At 60.3% G+C, this 21,425-nt stretch overlaps 1 protein-coding gene across 6 annotated transcripts in view; it reads left to right on the forward strand.

The window, feature by feature from the left end:
- Nucleotides 1-21,425, forward strand: part of BICD1 (BICD cargo adaptor 1) — a 60,333-nt gene that overhangs the window by 18,423 nt on the left and 20,485 nt on the right. For all 6 annotated transcript variants that reach the window (XM_055118163.1, XM_055118164.1, XM_055118165.1 and 3 more), the window contains exons 2-3: nt 11,837-12,049; nt 20,645-20,797. In XM_055118163.1, the coding sequence (XP_054974138.1) occupies nt 11,837-12,049; nt 20,645-20,797 (366 nt within the window). The remainder of the gene's footprint in view (nt 1-11,836; nt 12,050-20,644; nt 20,798-21,425) is intronic.

The raw sequence follows: 21,425 nt of genomic DNA on the forward strand, positions 1-21,425 counted from the left end.
ATGTCTTCCCAAGAGCCAGACTCTCATGATTTCCTAAAGGCCTTGCGTGTTTTCTTCGTTAATTGGCATATGCTGATGTCTGTGACCCGCTGTGCAGCAGGGGGCAGCTGCCCCCTCCCCCCTGCATTTCAAAGCCTGCTGTCATTTGCGCTCTGATTACCCAGGGGCAGCTCAGACTGTGAGCGGCCATCTGTGCCTGTGGACGCCATAAGGTGGACCGGGGGGACCTGTCTCATTGACACGCAGATAGGAGGGCACAGCCCAGCTCTGGACATCGGCCCGTCGCCTCAGCGGACAGGCGTTCAGCTTGGCTCCAGGACTCGGTGTTCCTCTGGTGAGAGGAGAGTCAGGTTGAACTTGTGTGTACTGTAAAGGGTCCACGGCCCGCCCGGGTGGAAGGTTCTCGTAGAACCGAGGCACTGGGCTCGCCCCCCATCAGCACCCCCAGGAGGAAAGGGAGAGCGAGCTGTGTCGGAGCATCTGTGTTTCATGGCTCTGAGGGAGATTCACTCGTCACGTGGTTAATTAACTCCTGTGGAAACGGCCCCCTGGCCCCCCCGGGCAGGCTGTCCATCCGCCGTCCTGCCGCCTGGCTCCTCTTTGGCAGAGCCCCCACAGCCATCCCGTCTGCACACATAGCCCGTCTGTGGAGAGTCGGGGCTGCCTGTCCTCGCTGCTCTCTCTCTCCCTCCCTGACTCTCTCTCTCCCTCTCTCTCTCTCTGTCTCTCCCTCTGTCCTCTCCCTCTTTCTTTCTCCACCTTCCTGTCTCTGTCTCTCTCTTTCTCTCTCTGTCTCAGGTCCTCACTGTGCTGTGCATGGTCCTGTGCATCTTGCATTTGGGCCGGAGTTGCTGAGTGATTTATTAGTTTGACCCTTAGACTGCGTATGAAAGTTGGAATCTTCTAGAAAACACTGGGGCCCACTTACAAGTGTGTTTTGGCTTCATGCTCATTTATTCTATTTTTTTTGACCCACCTACAACTTTTTCTCTTTATTTTTTAAAGGTTGTTTTTTTTTTTTGTTGTTGTTGTTTATTTTTTTTATTAGTGAATCACCGTAAGGGTACAGTTACAGACTTACACATTTTCGTGTTTGTGTTTCCCTCATACAATGTTTGAGAACCCCTCCCTCCACAGTGCCCATTCTCCACCATCGATGAACCCAGTATCCCTCCCACCCCCCAATCCCATCCCCCCACCCCACCCCGCCTCTGTGGCAGGGCATTCCCTCTTGTTCTCTCTCTCCTTTGGGGTGTTGTGGTTTGCAATAGGGGTATTGAGTGGCCATCGTGTCCAATCTGTAGTCTACTTTCAGCACGCATCTCCCCTCCCGAGCGGGTCCTCCAACCACATTTCACTTGGTCCCTTCTCTATCTGAGCTGCCTTTCCCCCCAGCGTGTGAGGCCGGCTTCCAAGCCATGGAGCAAACCTCCTGGTACTTATTTCTACTGTTCTTGGGTGTTAGTCTCCTACTCGGTTATTTTCATGCTCATTTATTCTTGTCACACTTGGGGCTTGCGGGTGTGATACTGATGCAGGAGCATCTCCTGGTTCTTCATGGATTGGTGACAGGTTTTTGTATGATTAGTTTCTGTGTCACACGTTCTTTACATGTAGGTATGGATTTCCTGCTTCCCCTTATACAGTTATACAGTTATACAGTTAAGAGTTAAAACGAAGTTTCCATTTCAGGCCATATTTAAGTTCTGTCTGTCTGGGTTTGGCACCGAGGCTCCGGGGTGGCCTGACAGACGCCGAGCATCATTGAAAGGAGCACCTTCCTCGGGAGAGCGTCCTGCCCCGCGCCGGCAGCGCCTGTGGCTTCTGTCTGGAAGCTGCTCCTCCTCTGTCTGGATCTGAGTGTGACTCACCCCCCAGGCTCCTTCCCCCTCTCCTGAGCCCCACGTGGTGAGGCGGAGGGTCCCACAGCCCCCCGCCGCGGGCCGAGAGGGGCCGTCCATGACAGCGGCCTGGGGCGAGCATTAGTGAAATCGATCCCCGAGGCCGGGCACACAGACTCCATTAACGGTCGTCCAGGGCGCTGGCTCCGGGCGCCACGTCACGGCTGCGTCTCCCGCTTCCCGTAACCGGACCCTCTTCCTGGGAGCTTGGCGCGTCCTTGCTCTGTTCCCGCCTGTGCCCGGCTGCCTGGCGCAGGGGCCACTCCTTCAGCCCAGGTGGATTCTGCGGGCGCCCTCGAGGGGGCTGCGCGTGCTGGGAGGGGGGTCCTGCTCGGGTCACCGTGTTAGGGACGCGGCACGGGGCTCCTGCTCGCCTCCCCGTGGGCCAGCTCAGATCTGCGTGGTGCCCGGGCAGAGTCCGGCCGTGTGCCCCCCAGAGCTCCGCGGGGAGCCGGGTCCTCTGCACACGTGTTGCTCCGCGCCCTCTGGCTGGCCCCGTGTGGTGCCGGCAGAGACGGGCTGCGACCAACGGCACCTGACACGTTCGATCTGTGCTCCAGTTCCACCGTGGAGCAGCTGGCGGCCCGAGCCGGGCCACCATACCCCGGCTCAGGCCTGCGGGTGCTGTGCTGCTTCCAGAATGTTCCGTGCATGGCAGCAGGTCGCCCTCACTTCCCTTCCCTCCCTCCATAGCGAAGGCCCTGCAGCCACCAGCACTGCTGACGCGGCAGCAGCTGCAGCAACTGCCCCAGGGCGGAGCTGCGGGTGCCCCGGGGCTCACTCAGGCCTGGTGCTCTGGGGGCTCAGGCTTTGTGCTCCCGAGGCTCAGGCCTGGTGCTCCTGGGGCTCAGGCTTTGTGCTCCCGAGGCTCAGGCCTGGTGCTCCCAGGGGCTCAGGCTTTGTGCTCCCAAGGCTCAGGCCTGGTGCTCCCGGGGGCTCAGGCTTTGTGCTCCCGAGGCTCAGGCCTGGTGCTCCCAGGGGCTCAGGCTTTGTGCTCCCGAGGCTCAGGCCTGGTGCTCCCGGGGGCTCAGGCTTTGTGCTCCCGAGGCTCAGGCCTGGTGCTCCCAGGGGCTCAGGCTTTGTGCTCCCGAGGCTCAGGCCTGGTGCTCCTGGGGCTCAGGCTTTGTGCTCCCGAGGCTCAGGCCTGGTGCTCCCGGGGCTCAGGTTGGTGCTCCCGGGGCTCACCCTCACCCTGTTCTCCCCGAGTTTCAGGGCTCTGGTGTCACCAGCTGCCCGTTGGCTGCTTCGTGCCCTCGGCCCACCTTAGAGTGACTCTGAGTGCGGCCCCTCCTGTCGGGAGCACCGCTAGGGGGTCACGGCTCACGCCCGTGCGTTCCAGCACAGAATGCCGTCCTCTGCGGGTGGCAGGTGAGCCCAGGGGGTTCCGGGGGCAGCACTAGAGATGAGCCGCCTGGTGCCGACACGGGCGTGAGCCCTCCCGCACCCCCCTGCACCCGCTCATGCCCGCAGCCGTCAGGTGCCCGAGCTCACCCAGTGCCCTGCGACCGGGAGGGGGTGGTGAGGGCGAGGGCGGCGAGGGGCTCTGTGCCTCCTGCCTCTTGGGGGGCCCTGGCCACCCCGGAGCCGCACCCCTTCAGGCGCTGCCAGCCGCTGGGTCTGTGACGGCTTAAGCCCCGAGGAAAGTCCCTCAGGCTAATGTGGTGCCGAGACTCAGCGAGCACTGCCCCAGGAGGCTGCGCGGGCGCAGAGCCCCGTGAACGTCTGTGGGCAAACGAGCCCGAGTCCTGAGGTACCGTCCACCCACGGACGGTCTGTAGCAAGGATTCCAGGGAGGAGCCTGTGTCCGGCGAACCAAGCACAGAGCCCCGCCTGCCGTCCACTCCAGGCGGGGGACAGCCGTGCTCGGCCACCTCGCACATGTCCTGAGCTCGCCGAGGCTGGAATTGGAAAGGCGTCAGCGCTCTCCTTACGGACCCCCATCTCTTTATTTTCCTTCTTTTAAAACTTTTTTTTTTTTTGCTCTTTGGGTCACACCCGGTGATGCACAGGGGTCACTCCTGGCTCTGTACTCAGGAATCACCCCTGGCGGTGCTCAGGGGACCATGTGGGACCATATGACTTGCTCCCAGAGGGCGGGTCCCTGCCTCTCTCCTGTCGGCGCCACGGAGGGTCAGCTGGTGAAGCCCAAAGCAGCGTTATTAGTGGAATTTTAGAGACAGCAAAGATTCCCTCTATTAGACTGGGTCTTTGTTGTTGTTTTGCTGTTGTCATTGTTTTGTTGTTTGGGCTACACCTGGCCATGCTCAGGGCTACTCCTGGTTCCCAGGAATCACTCCTGGTGGTGCTCGGGGGGTCATACGGGACGCCGGGGACTGACCCTGGGTCGGCCGTGTGCAAGACACTCTCCCCACTGTGCTATTGCTCCAGCCCAGTTTTTTTTTTTGGGTAATTTTGTTGAATATCTCTAGACTTTTATTTCTTATATGCCATTGTAAATAGTTTACGTCTGAACACCTTGATGGAATTCTAACTGAAATTGCAGGTGGTCTCTCGTTCACAAGCCTGGACTCTGTGATTCTCTGTGATTTAAAAAGTTTTCTTCATGTAGGATTTATACCTTTCCTAAGTATTTTTTAATGTTTTTTTTTTTTTTTTGTAAATAGAATCACTGTTTCACCGTATCACTGTATCAATGTCATCCCGTTGTTGATCAATGTGCTTGAGCAGGCGCCAGTAACATCTCCATTCGTCGTCCCTGTCGCGTGCTAGTGTAGCCCGATGGCGTATTGGGGGCTCTTTCAGGATCAGGGGGATGAGGGCCGTCGTTGTTACTGTTTTTGGCATGTGGAGTACGCCATGGGTAGCTTGCCAGGCTCTGCAGTAAATAGAATCACTGTCACTGTCATCCCATTGCTCATCGATTTACTTGGGCAGGCACCAGTAACATCTCCATTGTGAGACTTCTTGTGACTGTTTTTGGCATATCGAATACGGCACGGGTACCTTGCCAGGCTCTGCCGTGTGGGTGAGATACTCTCGGCACCTTGCTGGGCTCACCCCTGGTGGTTCTCAGGGGACCCTATGGGATGCTGGGAATCAAACCCGGGTCGGCCGCATGCAAGGCAAACGCCCTCCCCGCTGTGCTACTGCTCCAGCCCCCTAGAAGCAATAGTTTCTAATCACGTATTTTATTATCTGAAAAGCTTCCTTTCATTCAAGTTCTTGTGGTGGCTACTGCAGCAGTGGGTCCTGCCTGTCGCCCCCAGGGCCCAGGTGGCCTGGACACCGCCCAGGGCCCCACTAGGCCAGGCCTGTGCTCCACTGCTTGAGGCACGTCCGCAGCATCACAAGCATATGTTGAACCATTTTTTCTTCTTTCTTCTGGTTTTCTTTTGGGCTTGGGGACCGGTGGGCTCAGGGGACCAGATGGAGTTCCGGGGATCGAACCCACGCCAGTGCGTGCCGGGCAGGGCCTGCCGCTGTGCTGGCCCCCAGCCCCCATTGCTGTATTCGCTGGCCCTGGGGGCACCTGTGTGGTTCAGGCCCAGCAGGGCCGGGGAGCTTTCAGGCCCACCCCTCGGTGGAACTCGGAGCCAGGCCCTGCCACTCAGCTGCCTTCGGGCTGTTTCTTCTGTGTTTCAGTGGAAGGTGGATCAGGCTTGTCTTGTCACTCTTTCTCCTCGTCACTGTGTCAGGCAGGGAGTCACTTCAGAAAAATGCCGGCACTTTCTCAAAAGTCACCGACAGGCCCCATCCAAGCTGGCTTGGAGATCTCAGTCACGGATTCCCGCACGTCTGGGTTTTCCTGCCTGTAGGCTCTCTGGTGAGGTTCATCCTGTCTTGGGTGAGGCTCATCGAGCATGTCGAGAGTAGCCTTGGGCATGGCGGTGGTTGGGTTCTGGAGGGTTTTGGCTGCCGGGGTTCTGCTTGGGGCAGGGAGGGAAACTCAACCCACGCCCCCTCCAAGGTGCCTCCTCCCCCCAGGTCCCCAGTTTTCCAGAAGCTTGTCAGTCACCCCCACAAACTGCCCCTGGTGCCGTGTAATCTCATCAATGGTCAAGACCCAGAGACTAAATATAAACTAAAGCTCCTGGAAGAGAATGACACAGAATTTCCTGGACATTATATTCTATCCATAACAAGCAATACAAACAAATCGTCTAGCATTGCCTTTTCGGCAGGTTTGAGTGGTGGTGGGACTGGTGTCGAAATATCGAGTGTAACCAAAGTAGAGAGAGAGTATGGGGGAAATTGTCTGCCACACAGGCAGGGGGAGGGCTGGAGTGGTGGGGGATGGGAGGGTGGGGAATACTGGGGATTTTGGTGGTGGAACGTGTGCACTGGTGGAAGGATGGGTGTCTGATGATTATATGACCAAAGCTCAAACATGAAAGGTTTTTTTTTTTACCTTTTGGGTCATACCCGGCGATGCGCAGGGGTTACTCCTGGCGGTGCTCAGGGGACCATATAGGATGGTGGGAATCGAACCCGGGTCAGCCGCATGCAAAGCAAATGCCCTACCTGCTGTACTATTGCTCCAGCCCCTCAAACATGAAAGCTTTTCTCATGGTGAATCAAAAGGGGGGGGAAATAATAATAAAATAATAAAATTAAGTTAACATTCAGAATAGAATTTTAAAAAAAGTAATGTGGAGTTCATGCCCAATTCAGTCAGCTTAATCAATGGCTGAATGAATAGCAGTACTTTCATTACTGAAAAAAAAAAGTCACCCACAAATGATCACTTACACCCCTAGGTGCAGGAGCACCAGTGGATGGCTGCGTGAATGAATTATACTGCTTTATTTTCTTAGCTTGCAGGGCCTAGCGGCTACTGGGGCATCGTACACCGGGGAGCCAGCTGGGGCTGGCCGAGTGCTGCCTGCCTCTCCTGCCCACAACATCTTGTTTCCAGGAATCCATCCTAGGTTCCCCCACCTCCCGCTCTGGGCGTCTGGCTTCCCTCCCTTCACTTTATGGGGCTTTCTCTCCTCTGATATTTCCGGGGAAGAAAAGTACCAAAACCATTCTATTTTAAAAAGAAGTTGGGGCAGATTCAATCATCAGCTGTACTTTCCCTTTTTAAATTATATTTCCAACACTGGCAAACTTTGAGAATGCCTGAATTTCTGCTCCCAGTAACTTGGGAAGACCCCCCAGTTGTTCTCCTTCCCAGAGCCCATCTTACTTGTCACCATAAACCCCCCCAACTGTACGCCACCACTCGGCATTATTCCCAGTGACTCCAGCACGGGAGTCACGCCCGCGCCTGTGTTACTCCGGCAGAGTAAGACACTGTTGTCCTCCCAGGGTCCTCCATGGCCGCTCGTGGTCACTCTCTGTCCCCTCCCGCAGGGCAGAGCCCCTTTAGTCCCCTGGGTTGGCCTGTCCTGGGCATCTGGCTTCCGTGGGGTCAGCCTGACGTGGCCTTGTGACCGACCATGCCCCCGCCCGGCCCCCGGCTGCTGACTCTGTCCCCGCAGTCTGCGGGTCACGCCGGCCTCGCCACAGCCCCTCGGCTCCAAGGGGAAGCTGCGCTTGGCGTCCCGGCAGCCCTGGTGGGGAGCAGGTTCCTCCTCAGGGCGCTGGGGGCTGCCCGCTGGTCGGCGGGCGGCATCTGCCCTGCTGTGCTTCTGGCCGAGGGTCTCCTGCCGTCACACTGCGCCAGCCTCTCCCGTGTGATGGCGTGGTCCACACCGGCAGCTCACAGGATGCGCGGACGGTGGTTGGCAGGTGCATGCGTGTGGTGTGTGTGTGTGTGTGTGTGCGTGCATGTGTGTGCACGTGCGTGTCCCAGTCACGGTACAGAACGTCTCCATTGCCCCAAGCCCTCCGGCCTCGTGTCCCGCAGCCCCCCCTTCTGCTCCCACATCTTCACTGAGGGGCTCTGACAGCACCTCGGGACCAGCCTCGGCCCGGGAGTCGGTTCTGTTGGCATCTGTCGGGAACCCGTTCCTGCAGTCTTCCTGTCCTGCCTCGCCTGTTCTGTGCTTGCTGAGGGAGCCCCAGAGTGAGGACGTGCCTCCTTTGTCACCCCTAACCGGTGCCGGACACTCCATCGCCAGTAGCTCGTGGTTCTTAGGGACCAGTGACGAGTGTTCTTGTACAGGACTGATGGGTCATCCAGGCTGCTGACGTGTCCACTCCGGCCACTGACGTGTGTCCACTCTGGTCACTGACGTGTGTCCACCCCGGCCACTGACGTGTGTCCACTCCGGCCGCTGACGTGTGTCCACTCAGGCCGCTGATATATGTCCACTCAGGCTGCTGACGTGTCCACTCTGGCCGCTGACATGTGTCCACTCAGACTGCTGACATCTGTCCACTCAGGCTGCTGACGTGTCCAATCTGGCTGCTGATGTGTCCAATCTGTTTTCTTTTTTTTCTTTTTGGGTCACACCCGATGATGCGCAGGGGTTACTCCTGGCTCTGCACTCAGGAATTACTCCTGGCGGTGCTCAGGGGACCATATGGGATGCTGGGAATGGAACCCGGGTTGGCTGTGTGTAAGGCAAACGCCCTCCCCGCTGTGCCATCGCTCCAGCACCCCTGACGTGTTCAATCTGGCTGCTGACTTGTGTCCACTCTGGCTGATGGAGCGCTAGATGTGTATCCACTCAGGCCGCTGACATGTGTCCACTCAGACAGCTGACGTGTGTCCACTGAGGCTGCTGATGTGTCCACCAGGCTGCTGGCATGTGTCCACTCTAGCTGCTGCTGATGTGCGTCCATTTAAGCTGCTGACGTGTGTCTCTCCATGAGGTGATGTGCATCTATCTGGACTGGTGACTGTGGACACGCACGTTACCAAGTGATCGTGTCAGACCTGGCCTTAGGTCACTCACCCCTCCAGGGAGCCACCCCGCACCTGGGTCCCCACAGCCTCTGTGCGGTCTGGCCTGCAGGACAGCTGGGGGTGGCCACTGGGGGTGGTCACCGTGGACCCGAGTAGATCATTTACATCGATAAAGCAGGAAATTCTCCTTGTTCTCCAGGAAATTCTCCTTGGAGGAGATTAAAGCAGAGACACTGTCTCCCAGACACATTCACGTTGCTTTCATCTTTCCCTCTAGTTGTATTAACTATCAATACTTGCAGTTTGGATAAACACAGTAAGAGCCGAGGATCCCAACACTTAGTTCTCTGGGCTCTGAGAGCAAGGCTTGTGCCGTAAATCCTCGGGCCAGTTCAATTTGTCCTTCCCCACGGGGGTCCTGTCTCTTAAGCCATAACAGCTTGCATCAAGACCATGCATTTGTGCTTTCTAGAATGTCCTGTTTTGATGCGGGAGTAGCTTTGCCACTCGCCCCACGTCCATCCCAGTCCCACGGCGGGACCTCCCTTTTGGGGTGTTAGGAACTACAGCAACTCAAGTCTGAGTCAAGTAATTATGACCAAGTAATTATGCCCAGGAGTAGATACATTTCAGAGTCAACCAACTCCCAAATATTAGGAGCGCAGCATTAATGGTCTTTCTGTGTTTAACCAAAGAACATTGCTCTATAGTAAAATATGAAAAGGCTCTAGGGGAAATAGAAAGCAGGAACCAATACACAGCACTTCAAATACAAAGCAGGGCAAATACAAAGTCAGAAGTACCAGAAAGTTTTGGGCTTATAAATAATCAAGACTGCCTTGGGGAACTGTTACAATGGGAGGTGAGAGACAAAGGAAAGGTTAAACATACTTAAACTAAATTAGGGATGTTAGTAAGAGCATGGTAAGCTTCTCTGGGAGGAGAAAAGGGGCAATTCACTGATGAAACCTAAAGCACTGAGGGTCGACATCCAACACAAAGGAAAGGTTGGAGATAAATCTTATCCTGAATTAGGGATGCTGGCAAGGGCAGGTCAAGCTTCTCTGGGAGGAGGAAAGAGGTAATTCACCAAAGATCAAAACACTTAGAGTTACTACCCAGCACGTGGGTCCCTGACTGTGCTCACGGGGGTCCTTCCTGAATGTGAGTTTATGGGGTCTCTCTGTTTGCTTGAGGCGCACCTACCTTCTCTGTGGCTCACCAGGGGTCACACCTCGTTGTGGTGCTAAAACACATGCAGCATTTCTGGTCACTTCAAAGGGAAGTGGACAGATGTTTCAAAGGGAAGTGGACAGATGTTTCAAAGGGAAGTGGACAGATGTGTGGCCCCTTGTGCAGTGGCTGCCCTGTTCTCTCTGACTGTGCAGTGACCGCCCTGTTCTCTCTGACTGGGCAGTGACTGCCCTGTTCTCTCTCTGACTGTGCAGTGACCACCCTGTTCTCTCTCTGACTGTGCAGTGACTGCCCTGTTCTCTCTGACTGTGCAGTGACCACCCTGTTCTCTCTGACTGTGCAGTGACTGCCCTGTTCTCTCTGACTGTGCAGTGACCACGCTGTCCTCTCCGACTGTGCAGTGACCACCCTGTTCTCTCTCTGACTGTGCAGTGACTGCTTTGTTCTCTCTCTGACTGTACAGTGACTGCCCTGTTCTCTCTGACTGTGCAGTGACCGCCCTGTTCTCTCTCTGACTGTGCAGTGACCGCCCTGTCCTCCCTGACTGTGCAGTGACTGCCCTGTTCTCTCTCTGACTGTGCAGTGACCGCCCTGTCCTCCCTGACTGTGCAGTGACTGCCCTGTTCTCTCTCTGACTGTGCAGTGACCACCCTGTTCTCTCTGACTGTGCAGTGACTGCTTTGTTCTCTCTCTGACTGTACAGTGACTGCCCTGTTCTCTCTGACTGTGCAGTGACCGCCCTGTTCTCTCTGACTGTGCAGTGACCGCCCTGTTCTCTCTGACTGTGCAGTGACCGCCCTGTTCTCTCTCTGACTGTGCAGTGACCGCCCTGTTCTCTCTGACTGTGCAGTGACCGCGCTGTCCTCTCTGTGCAGTGACCGCCCTGTTCTTTCTCTGACTGTGCAGTGGCCACCCTGTTCTCTCTGACTGTGCAGTGACTGCCCTGTTCTCTCTCTGACTGTGCAGTGACCGTCCTGTCCTCCCTGAATGTGCAGTGACTGCCCTGTCCTCTCTGACTGTGCAGTGGCCTCCCTGTTCTCTCTCTGACCTCGAGCACTGGAATGTGACTGAGTGATTCTCTTTTTCCAGTGCTGTGACACTGTTAGAGTATGGAGTCGACCACCCCTCAAGGACAGAGAACAGGGCCGATAATGCAAATCACGTAGCCAGGTTTATTGTTTCAGCTAGCTGGGGTCCACGTATCCGCCCGACGCAGTGGGATTACACAAGGACCCCAGCTCAGCAAGTTCTTATACCTTCATTTTGGCAGGTCAGCGTTACTCAGCAATCTCTATACCTACAGAGTACACATCTATTTTGTTGGTGTTGTTTTGGCTGCAAATCCAGCCCCCCCCCTCCCTGACAGTTACATTCCGGAGACCTAATCTTATTACTGAGATAATCTTTGACAAAAGCATCTGGTTTTTCTGCTTTTTTTGTTCCTGGAAGAGGCCTAGGTCACTCAGGAGGCCACAGAGCCTGTCATGGTGGTTCTCGGCTAAGTGGGTCCTGCCAGCACACGAGCAAGGGGTTGTTTCCAGCCCTGAGAACTAGTTCTGCAGGGCCAGAGTGGCAGTGCAGCAGGGAGGACACTGGCCTTGCACACAGCCACCGGGTTCAATTCCTGGAGCCCCGTGGTCTCCTAAGATCCTCCAGGACTCCCCGAGCACAGAGCCAGGAGTAGCCCCTGAGCACTGCTGGGTGTGGCACAAAACTGAAAGAAAGGAAGGAGGGAAGGAGGGAGGGAAGGAGTGAAGGCAGTTCTGTAGGTCGCTCTAGAGTGAGAATGAAAGTGTGACTTTCCGTGGGCCCTCGCTGCCCCGTGGCTGCCTTTCGGTGTGTCCTGGACCCGGTGCCGCCCCCTATCACCCCCTTCCAGAAGGCGTTGGCGGGCCCCTGTGCCCGCTGAGCGGTGGCACGTGCCTGGGCGCAGCCCCCCTCGGGGTCTGCAGACTCACAGTCTGTCCCTTTCTGCACCCTGCAGGCCTTCGGCCAGTCCTTCTCCGTCCACCGCAAGGTTGCCGAGGATGGCGAGACGCGGGAGGAGACGCTGCTGGCAGAGTCGGCGTCCAAGGAGGCCTACTACCTGGGCAAGATCCTGGACATGCAGGCGGAGCTGAAGCAGAGCCGCGCCGTGGTCACCAACGCGCAGGCGGAGAGCGAGCGGCTGGCGGCCCTGGTGCAGGACCTGAAGGAGGTGGGAGCCTGCGAGCGTCGCCCCGCGGGTCTCCGGCTCTGCCTGAGGGAGTGGGGCTGCCGTTCCCGTGTTCGTGCAGCAGAGCGAGTCCGTGTGGGGCCGCCCGGGAGGCAGGAAGGGCTCAGACCCGCCTGGCCGGGCGCCCGAGGACTGAGTCAGAGCCCCGTGGGCTGCCCGGTGCTTTCAGCTCCAGGCACTTTCTCTGGGGAAGGAGACCCGGGGCCTGGCCGGGGGTCCTGAATCAGCTGGAGGGGCTGCGGGGGGCTCGGGGCTGCAGCATCCCCGTGGCCACAGGCCAGGCCAGGCCAGAGGGCGCGGCCCTGCGGGGCGGGCTCCTGAGCTCCTGCCCCTCGGCCGGGGTGGGGGCACACCTGCTCCCCCCGGCCCCCACAGGTGTCTGGGCACAGCGTGGGGGTCCAGCACGCAGTGGGCTCGGGGGACGGCACCGAGAGGGGGTGCAGGGCCCTGCCGCAGTGCAGCCAGGGGCGAGTCGGCTCCCCACCCCTGCAGGCGGGCCGGGCCGGGGGTGCTGCCCTCGCCCAGGACCCCGCAGCCCGGCTCCCGGGCTCTGCCCCTTCCTGCCCGCAGCAGCTGCGCAGTGAACAAAGCGGAACCAAAGGCACATGCCGTGGGTCGGTCGGGTGGTTGGTTGCTGGGCCAACCCCGGTGGTGCTCAGGGCTCCCCCTGCCTCTGCTCTCAGGCCTCAGGGCCGCAGGGGTGCTGGGGACCGGGCCGGGGCCCGCGGTCTGCACTCTGCACCTTCTCGCCGTCCTGTCTGGCCTCCGAGAGGCGGCAGTTCGGAGCCGCTCCAGGAAGCTTCTCTGCGGAAGCTTCAGCTGGACGTGGCCCGGTGGTGTGGCTTCAGCTGGATGTGGCCCGGTGGTGTGGCTTCAGCTGGACGTGGCCCGGTGTGTGTCGGGCGGGTGTGGCCAGCAGGAGGGCCAGCGGCTGTGTCCCGCTCCCAGGGGAGGGGCTCTTCTCTTGAGCTGCCCGCCCGCAGCTGCGCCTGCGCCTGTCTCTCCGTCCTGCCCGTCTGCGTGTCTGTCCCTTCGCCTAGACCACACCGGGCGATGAGCCGGGGTGGGGGACGCTAGGCTGTGGGGGTCTCCGTGGTGGAAAGGGAGACGGGGTGCTGGAGGCAGGAACGCCACGAGCGAGGCAGGGGCTGGGCGGCCCTGTGCTCCGGGTGGACTCGGCGCGTCCTGGTTCGGTTCTTGTAGCTTGTCTTCAGTGTCTGTGGGTGCGGTGGCGCCTTGCTCAGACCAGCCTCCTGCCTGCCGGTGCCGGGCTGTGTCCCCAGTGCCCCGAGAGTGAGAGCACACACTTGGGGGGGATGAGGAGAGAGAGAGAGAGAGAGAGAGAGAGAGAGAGAGAGAGAGAGAGTGTGGCAGGGGAAGCCCCGAGGCAAGTGTGTATGTGTGTGTGTGTGTGTGTGTGTGTGAGTGAGCCCTGAGGTGACTCTGTGTGTGTGTGTGTGTGAGAGAGAGAGGGAGAGAGAGAGACAGAGAGTGTGTGTGTGTGCGCATGTGTGTGTGTGTGTGTGTGTGTGTGAGAGAGAGAGAGAGAGAGAGCGCCCTGAGGTGAGTGTGTGTGAGAGAGAGCGAGAGCCCTAAGGAGAGAGAGAGAGTGTGTGTGTGTGTGTGTGTGAGAGAGAGAGAGAGAGGGAGAGAGACAGAGAGTGTGTGTGTGTGTGTGTGAGAGAGAGAGAGAGAGAGAGAGAGAGAGAGAGAGAGCGCCCTGAGGTGAGTGTGTGTAAGAGAGAGCGAGAGCCCTAAGGAGAGAGAGAGAGAGAGAGAGAGAGAGAGAGAGAGAGAGAGAGAGAGAGAGAGAAAGAGTGTGTGAGAGAGAGAGAGAGAAAGAGAGAGAGCCCAGAAGCAAGTGTGTGTGGGGGGAGCCCCGAGGGGAGTGTGTGTGTGAGAGAGAGACAGAGAGAGCGCTGAGGCGAGTGTGTGTGTGTGTATGGGGGGGGGGACCCCCAGGGGAGTGTGCGGGGTCTGTGGGGCTGGGAGCAGGGCCTGGAGCCGGGACCTGTGGGGGCATCCCGGAGCGTCAGTGCCGGATCCCGAGACCCCAGGCAGGCGTGTGCAGTGGGCAGGCGGAGCATGGCCTCCGGGGCACTGCCAGAGAGGAGAGAGGCCGTGCCAGGCCAGCCTGGTCAGCCGCGAGGGGGCTCTGGGGAGGGAGCAAGCCCACGGGAACCGTCTAGGAGGGGCCGGTGACAGAGGCCCTCCCGGAAGCTGTCTGAAGGCAGAGGTGACCGGGACCCGGCTGGGGGGCTAGGGGCCGTCCACGGGGCCGGCGGGTTTGGAGAAGCCGGGGAGTGGCCGTCCACTCTGCTGCTGATGGGGTGGCCTAGTGGGCGTCAGCCACGAGACACGAGGGTCTCCCCGAGGCAGGGAAAGGCTGGACTCAGGGGTCCTGGGCGCCGTGGCCCATTTGCCGCCGCTGGTTTTCGGTTTCAGCCTCTGACCGCCCCGGGTGCACACTCAGCACTTTCCGGACCCCTCGGCCCTTTCCTGTCGCCCCTGCCCACGGGGCGTCCGGTTTCCAGGGGGCGGCCTGACTGAGAGTCTGTGGGCATCTGACTCTCCCTGGGGAATCCACAGCTTCACCTGCCGTCAAGGACCTGGGGCCGGCCCCTTTCGAGAAGGTCACAGACGCTCCGTGCAGTGCCGAGAGCATCAGCTTCCCGCTCTCTGGGCGCCTCGACCTCCCTGCTGAGCTGGGGCTGCCTGGGTGCCGCCCCCTGCCCTCCCCCCACCCGGCAGTGGTCAGACGTGGGTTTGGACGCCCTTGGGGGGTTCCGGCCAGTCTGTTGGCGTGAGTCTGGGTGTGTCGCTCTCCCCGGGGCTGGCCCGGCTCTACCACGTCAGTGGCTGGTTCTGCGGGCTTGAGCGTTTCTTCCTGTTCGGGAGGCCCCTCCCAGGCCCCAGGACGGCCCCCCGCCCCCCGGTGGCTGACCAGCCCGGCAGGCTGAGCATCGGGGCCTGGAGGGCGGCACCCGGGCTGCAGGGATGGAGCCCGGCCCAGTGCATGCCTCCGCGTCCTGCCCCTGAGCAGGGGTGCGGCCGAGCGCGTGTCCAGTGGGAGGGGGCGTCTGGGCAGCGGGCGGCTCCCAGCTTCCCCACAGAGCAGGGCAGACGTGCCTGAGCCCGGGTGCCCGCCCTCTGCCGCAGGAGGCGCCTTCCTGGACGCGGCCTCCCGCTCGGAGGACACCGTCCGTCTGTCCTGCGTGAGGACTGGGGACCCTGAGGAAGGCCCAGACCGTGGCCGTGTCCAGCCCCTGCCCGGCGGCCTCGAGGGCAGCAGCTGGGCGCTGACGCTGCTCTAGCCGCTCGCAGGGCCTGGGCTGTCGGTCAGCGGGGAAGGAGCCGGGGCTGGCCGGCGCGAGCCGCACCCCTGTCCTTCAGTGGGGCCGCGGCAGGCAGGGAGCTGGGGGACGTGCCCTGGGAGACCTGCCCGCCGCCGGGGTGCGGCCTGAGCCCCGGAGTCGTGCGTGCGGAGGGAGAGAGCAGCTGCGGCTGGCCAGGCCTTCGGAGCCCTTCGCACACTGACACTATCTGCTCTGGGAAACTCTAAGAAATTACTGATTTTTCGGTTGTTGTTGCAATGAGTTTTCTTTGTTTATTTTTATTTCCTCTGTTTATTTTTGTTGTATTGATTTTAAAAATTGGGGGCTGGAGCAATAGCACAGTGGGGAGGGCGTTTGCCTTGCACGCGGCCGACCCGGGTTCGATTCCCAGCATCCCATATGGTCCCCCGAGCACCGCCAGGAGTAATTCCTGAGTGCAGAGCCAGGAGTAACCCCTGAGCATCGCTGGGTGTGACCCAAAAAGCAAAAAAAAATTTTTTTTTCCTCCTAACACTTTTGGTGGGGAAGGGTCCTGGGGCCCCTAGGGGCTCCCCACGCTGTGCTCCACCCGCACTCCGCCCTGTGCAGCCCTGGGGTCCCCCGCTCATGGCAGGGATCATGGGGTGGGGAGCAGACTGGGTCCCTTCCCGCACCACACACGGCGCCCCAGCCACTAGGGGGCAGCCCTGAGCACGGCCGCTGGGCCGGAACGGACAAAATCCTGGTGTCCCCTGCTCCCCTGCCCCGGCCTCAGCCGCCCCTCCCCTCAGCCCCTCCAGACACACAGTTAACACTCAGTCACATTCATCGCCGTGTATTACGAGTGTTCTGCTCTGAGTGACTTTCTCCTAATTTCCTTTCAGCTAAACTGGGCTGGATCCCCCCTTTCTGTTGTTTGTGTTTTGGCCTTGGGCCGTGCCCTGTGGTCCCTAGGGGCTACTCCTCGCCCTGTGCTCAGAACTGACCCCCGACGGTGGGGGAAACCCTGGTCTCTTAAAGGCACGTGCTTCCGTTCCCAGGACGGCGGCCCCGCGTGCACCCTGACCTGTGAGGGGCGCCTGGTCCCCGCCGAGCCCCAAGGGCTGTCTCCCCCCCCTGGGGTCTGCGCCTGGGGTCTGCGCCTCCCTCCGAGGTCAGCCCGTCTGAGCAGCCTGGCTCCCCTCCCCCCCCCCTGCCCCGGGAAGCGCTGCGTGCTCCCGCGAGGAGCGCAGGCAGGCGGGCCCAGGCCCTGGTTTGCCTTCTCAGGGCGACCCTCAGTCCGAGAAGGGCCACGCCTGTCCACTCCGTGGGCGCCGCGTGGACGCCGCGACGATCACCAGCAGGCGCTGCAGACCCGCACGCGAGGCTGTTGGCCCTCAGTCCAGCAGAGTTGCCCCGCCCAGACGGCTCCAGCCGCTCCTCCGGGACGGGGCTCTGCCTCCCCCAGCCCGGCCCTGCGCCCTCCGCCCCTGCCTGCCCACTCGCGCCTGGCCCTGCCCCCGCCCACACCCGCCGCCCTGCGCCCTTGGAGCTGCCCGCGCGCCTGGTCCTGCTGCTTGCTGGCACCCAGGCCTGGGCGGTGGGAGCCGGACCCTCTGAGCGGCCGCAGCGCAGGGGCGTGTGGAAAGCGGCTCAGAAGAGCATCAGGAGCGGAGACCCCGCCCAGCCCCACCTCTGCACCTGTCAGCGTGAAGGTCACGGGGAGCGGACGGCTCGGCCTGGACTCGGAGGGGGACCGCCCCGGGCCTGGCTCTGGGCACCGTGGGGCATGGCCCCTGTCCGAGCCCCTCCCCGCCCCGCAGTGTGAGGACTGGGCTTCCCAGGGCCCTCGGACTCGCCCCGTCCTGCTCACATGGCGCCCTGGTCCCTCTGGGCCCTGGGCCTGCGTCTCCCTCTCAGGGGTGTCGGCTGCTTCTTGGGAAATGTTCCGCTTGGCGTTGGCTGCTTTATTCCACACACAGTGCTCTGAAGAGCCTCAGGCCCTCCGCGGCTGATGCGGTGAGAGCGACAGTAATGGCAGTGATGTGCGAGAACAGCCGGGCTGAGCGATGGCACAGCGGGCAGGGCGTTTGCCTTGCACGAGGCTGACCCGGGTTCGATCCCCAGCATCCCATAGGGTCCCCTGAGCACCGCCAGAGGCGATTCCTGAGTGCAGAGCCAGGAGTAACCCCTGAGCATCGCCGGGTGTGACCCAAAAAGCAAAAAAAATGAAAAAAGAAAAAAAAAGAAAACACCTGTAACCCAGGCGGGCCCTGGCAGCCCGGGGGCTCACGGGGCAGGCAGTGGGGGGCTCTGGGCGTGACCAGTGCTGCTCCTGTCAGGCACATGTGTGGCCGAGGAACAGGCCGAAGCCTGAGGCCACTGTTTTCTCGCCAGCTGTAGGAAAGTGCCAACAAGCAGTTGTCTCAGGGAAACCACAACCTGTCCCCACGGGTCCCTGGAAACCTGGAGCACTGCAGCCCGAGTGCAGCCCCACAGAGATGCTCCCTGTCCTGCCCCGAGACCGTGTCTCTGGTTCCCAACTCCTGTTTGGAGGGCCCTGCTTTCTCGCCATGTCCTCTGGGGTGTGGCGGACGGCTGCTCACTCTGCCGTGTCAGGCTCACCCTCCGCTAACCGTGTTCCCTCCGGGGTCCACTCCCAGGACCGATGGTGGACGCCCGTGGGCCTGGACTTCCATGGATGCCTTTCAGGAGGGGCCACGCTTAAGTCCTTCAAGGTTCTGCCCTGTTAATTTCTGTCATGCAAACTCCCCGTGGCCAATACGCCAAAAACCGTGACAAGTCTCACGATGGAGACGTTACTGGTGCCCGCTCCAGCAAATCGATGAGCAACGGGATCACAGTGACCTTTATCTTTATTTCCAGTCTAATTCTGTTGTGTTTACTCTTTGCTAAATTAAGTCACCTGGATAGCGTAGCTCATTATTTTTCAGATTTTCGTCTCTCCTATTGTCCCACCTTGGGCCTCCTCTTGATCGTGCTGGTCTTCCACAAAGTGAGATTCGCTGGTTTTTACAGTGGCTTTTCAGTGTTGGCTGTGTTTCGCAGGTTGGCAGGTGGATTGCTTTGAAAAGCTTTCCTGACTTTGCAGTTTGTTTGGTTACTGATTCTAAAGAATCTCATGGCCTGTGCGCGTTTATCCGGCTCTGACTGGGTCCGAGGGGCGTCGTGGTGTGCAGCGAGCTCTCGGGGGGTGGGGGCGGCTGTGTCCTGCGCAGGGCTCTGCCTCCGGCCCCCCTGCCCCCTGCCCGGTGCTGTCGGACCCTGTTCCCCTGGTCCTTCCGTCCCAGAGGGGGTGCGCCAGGCCGTCCTGCTCTGCTGGGCCTTTGCCTCTTTCCCTTTGGTGGTTGTGTGCTCTGTGTTGAAGCTGATCGTCCCCGATTAGCGACTGCCGTGGCCTCTGATAAAGTTTCTCAAATGAGCCGCGACTTTCTCGGGTAGGAATGTGCATCCGCTGCATTATGTTGTATCATGTTTTATGTAAAAATTGTTAAAAAGAAAACGGTCTGAGCCCTGGCAAGCAGCACAACTCAGTGAACAGTGAGGTGGGGGACGGGGGGCGGTGCAGGAGAATCCCAGGGAGACTCCAGTGAGGAGGGTCACCCGCATGCTCACCAGAGACCTGCACTGCAGGGAGACGCTGCCACGCTCAGCTTGTCACAGTCACACACACACAGACGCACACACACACAGACATGTGCACACACATGCACACAAATACATACACATACACATGTGCATACACACATACACATGCGCACACACACATACATACACACATGCATGCACATGGATACATACATACACATGCACACAATACACATACACGCACACACAGACACACACATACAAACATGCACACACATACACACACGCACATACACACGTGCGCACATGCGCACATACATGCACACACGCACACACACACATACACACACACACACAGCCTTTCCCCGGCGCGTCCAGGGCCTCAGCTGCACACTCTGCGCGTCTTCTGTGTCCCCTGTAGCGTGCCACCCGGTGGTGCTATGCTCGGGGTCAGCGCCTGTACTGGGGTCCCGTGCCCAGATTCTGGCCAGGTGCAGACACGCGGTTTCCTCCCTCAGGCCTGTCTGCGCCAGAGCCGCAAACCTCCGCGGCTGCTCCTGCCTGGACCCCTGAGCCGGCCTTGCCGCCCCCCCCCCCCCCCCGGGCCTGCTCTTGGGATGGCCGCGGCCCCTGCTGCGTCCTCTCCCGTTCACTCCCCGCCCACCCTGTGCGGTGTCGTGGCCTCTTGGCCACGCGCCCTGCTTGGCACCGTCGGCCCTCCCCGGGCCTCTGTGGGAGGGGCCCCACGCGTGCATCCCGTGTGCAGGCCCGTCTTCCGGGGGCCGCAGAGCTCCTGGTGAGGCTGCAGGGGAGGCTTTCCGGGGCCTGTCACCGGCGTCCACCCGGGGCGCCGTGTCCCCTCAGGGTGCTGGTTGAGGCTCGGGGTCCAGGGCTGGCGGCGAGGCTGCGTCCCTCCAGCCAGTGTCCTGCAGAGGCCCCGGGCACAGCCCTTCCCTGGGGGTCTGCGGGGGAGGCCCCTGGCCCTGGCCCTGCTCTCCCCGGCCCAGGGCGCGGCAGGGAGGGGGCGTCTCATGGGCACCCTCGGTTCCAGGGCAGCCGCCGCAGAGCCCCAGGTGGGTGCCCAGGGCGCAGGCGAGGGGCGGGAGGGACACAGCCAGCTGGAGGGGCCCCTCCGAGGGGACGAGGGTGCTGCCGGCGGGGATCCCCCACTTGGGTCCCCCCCAGCCGCCGAGGCTCTGCCCCTCCAGCCCACATGCCCCCGTCCTTGTTGCCAGCCCCACGTGTGGCCTGTCCCATCTGTGCCTCCACGCGTGATCACTTGGTCACTCCCGACAGCTGGCGAGAGGCGCTTCCAGATCTCTGCGGCGCACTCGCCTGTTTCCTTCCTGCCACGTGCCCGAGGGCCGGCCCAGGGCCCGGAGAGGAGCCTCACGGCGCCAGCAGGAAGCGGAGCCCGGGCGGGAGGACGGTCACCTCTGCGTGTGCCCCTGTGCTCCAGGCAGGGAAGCCCCAGCTCCAGGGCCTTTGCGCGGCCCGCGGCCCCCTGGCCGAGTGTCTCCGGCAGCACCGCCCGGGCCTCCCAGCACACACGCATGTGCCCGGGCTGCGCCGTCCTGAGCCTCCGCCCTGCACTCGGACACAAGGCACTCCAGGGTTTGCCGCGCCCAGACTTCACGTCTGTGCCCGTGTTGATGGCGTGTGTCTGTCGTTCCAGAGCAACGAGATGGTGGAGCTGCAGCGGATCCGCATGAAGGAGGAGATCCGGGAGTACAAGTTCCGGGAGGCCCGTCTGCTGCAGGACTACACGGAGCTGGAGGAGGAGAACATCACGCTGCAGAAGCTCGTGTCCACCCTGAAGCAGAACCAGGTGTGGCGCACGCAGCACGCCGTACACGCACCACACGCAGCACGCCGTACACGCACCACATGTACCACACTGTACACACACCACACACAGCACACTGTACACACACCACATGTACCACACTGTACACGCACCACACGCAGCACATTGCACACGTACCACATGTACCACACTGCACACGCACCATATGCATCACACTGTACACGCACCACACGCATCACACCATACATGCACCACACAAACCACACTGTACACATACCACATGCACTACACCGTACACACACCACACATACTACACTGTACATGCACCACACAGAACATACCACATAGGCACACTCACCACATGCAGTGCATCGTACATGCACCACACCGTACATGCACTACACACACCATGCTGTACATGCACCACATGCAAACATACCACATAGGCACACCACACGCAGCACACCATACATGTACCACACGCACCACACCATACACGCACCACACACACCATGCCGTACATACGCCACATGCATCACATCATACGTGCACCACACACACCATGCTGTACATACACCACACGCATCACACTGTACATACACCACACGCACATGCACCACACTATACACACACCACAGCACCACACGCA

The sequence above is a fragment of the Sorex araneus genome, chromosome 10 (genome assembly GCF_027595985.1).
Source record: "Sorex araneus isolate mSorAra2 chromosome 10, mSorAra2.pri, whole genome shotgun sequence".
Lineage (NCBI taxonomy): Eukaryota > Metazoa > Chordata > Mammalia > Eulipotyphla > Soricidae > Sorex > Sorex araneus.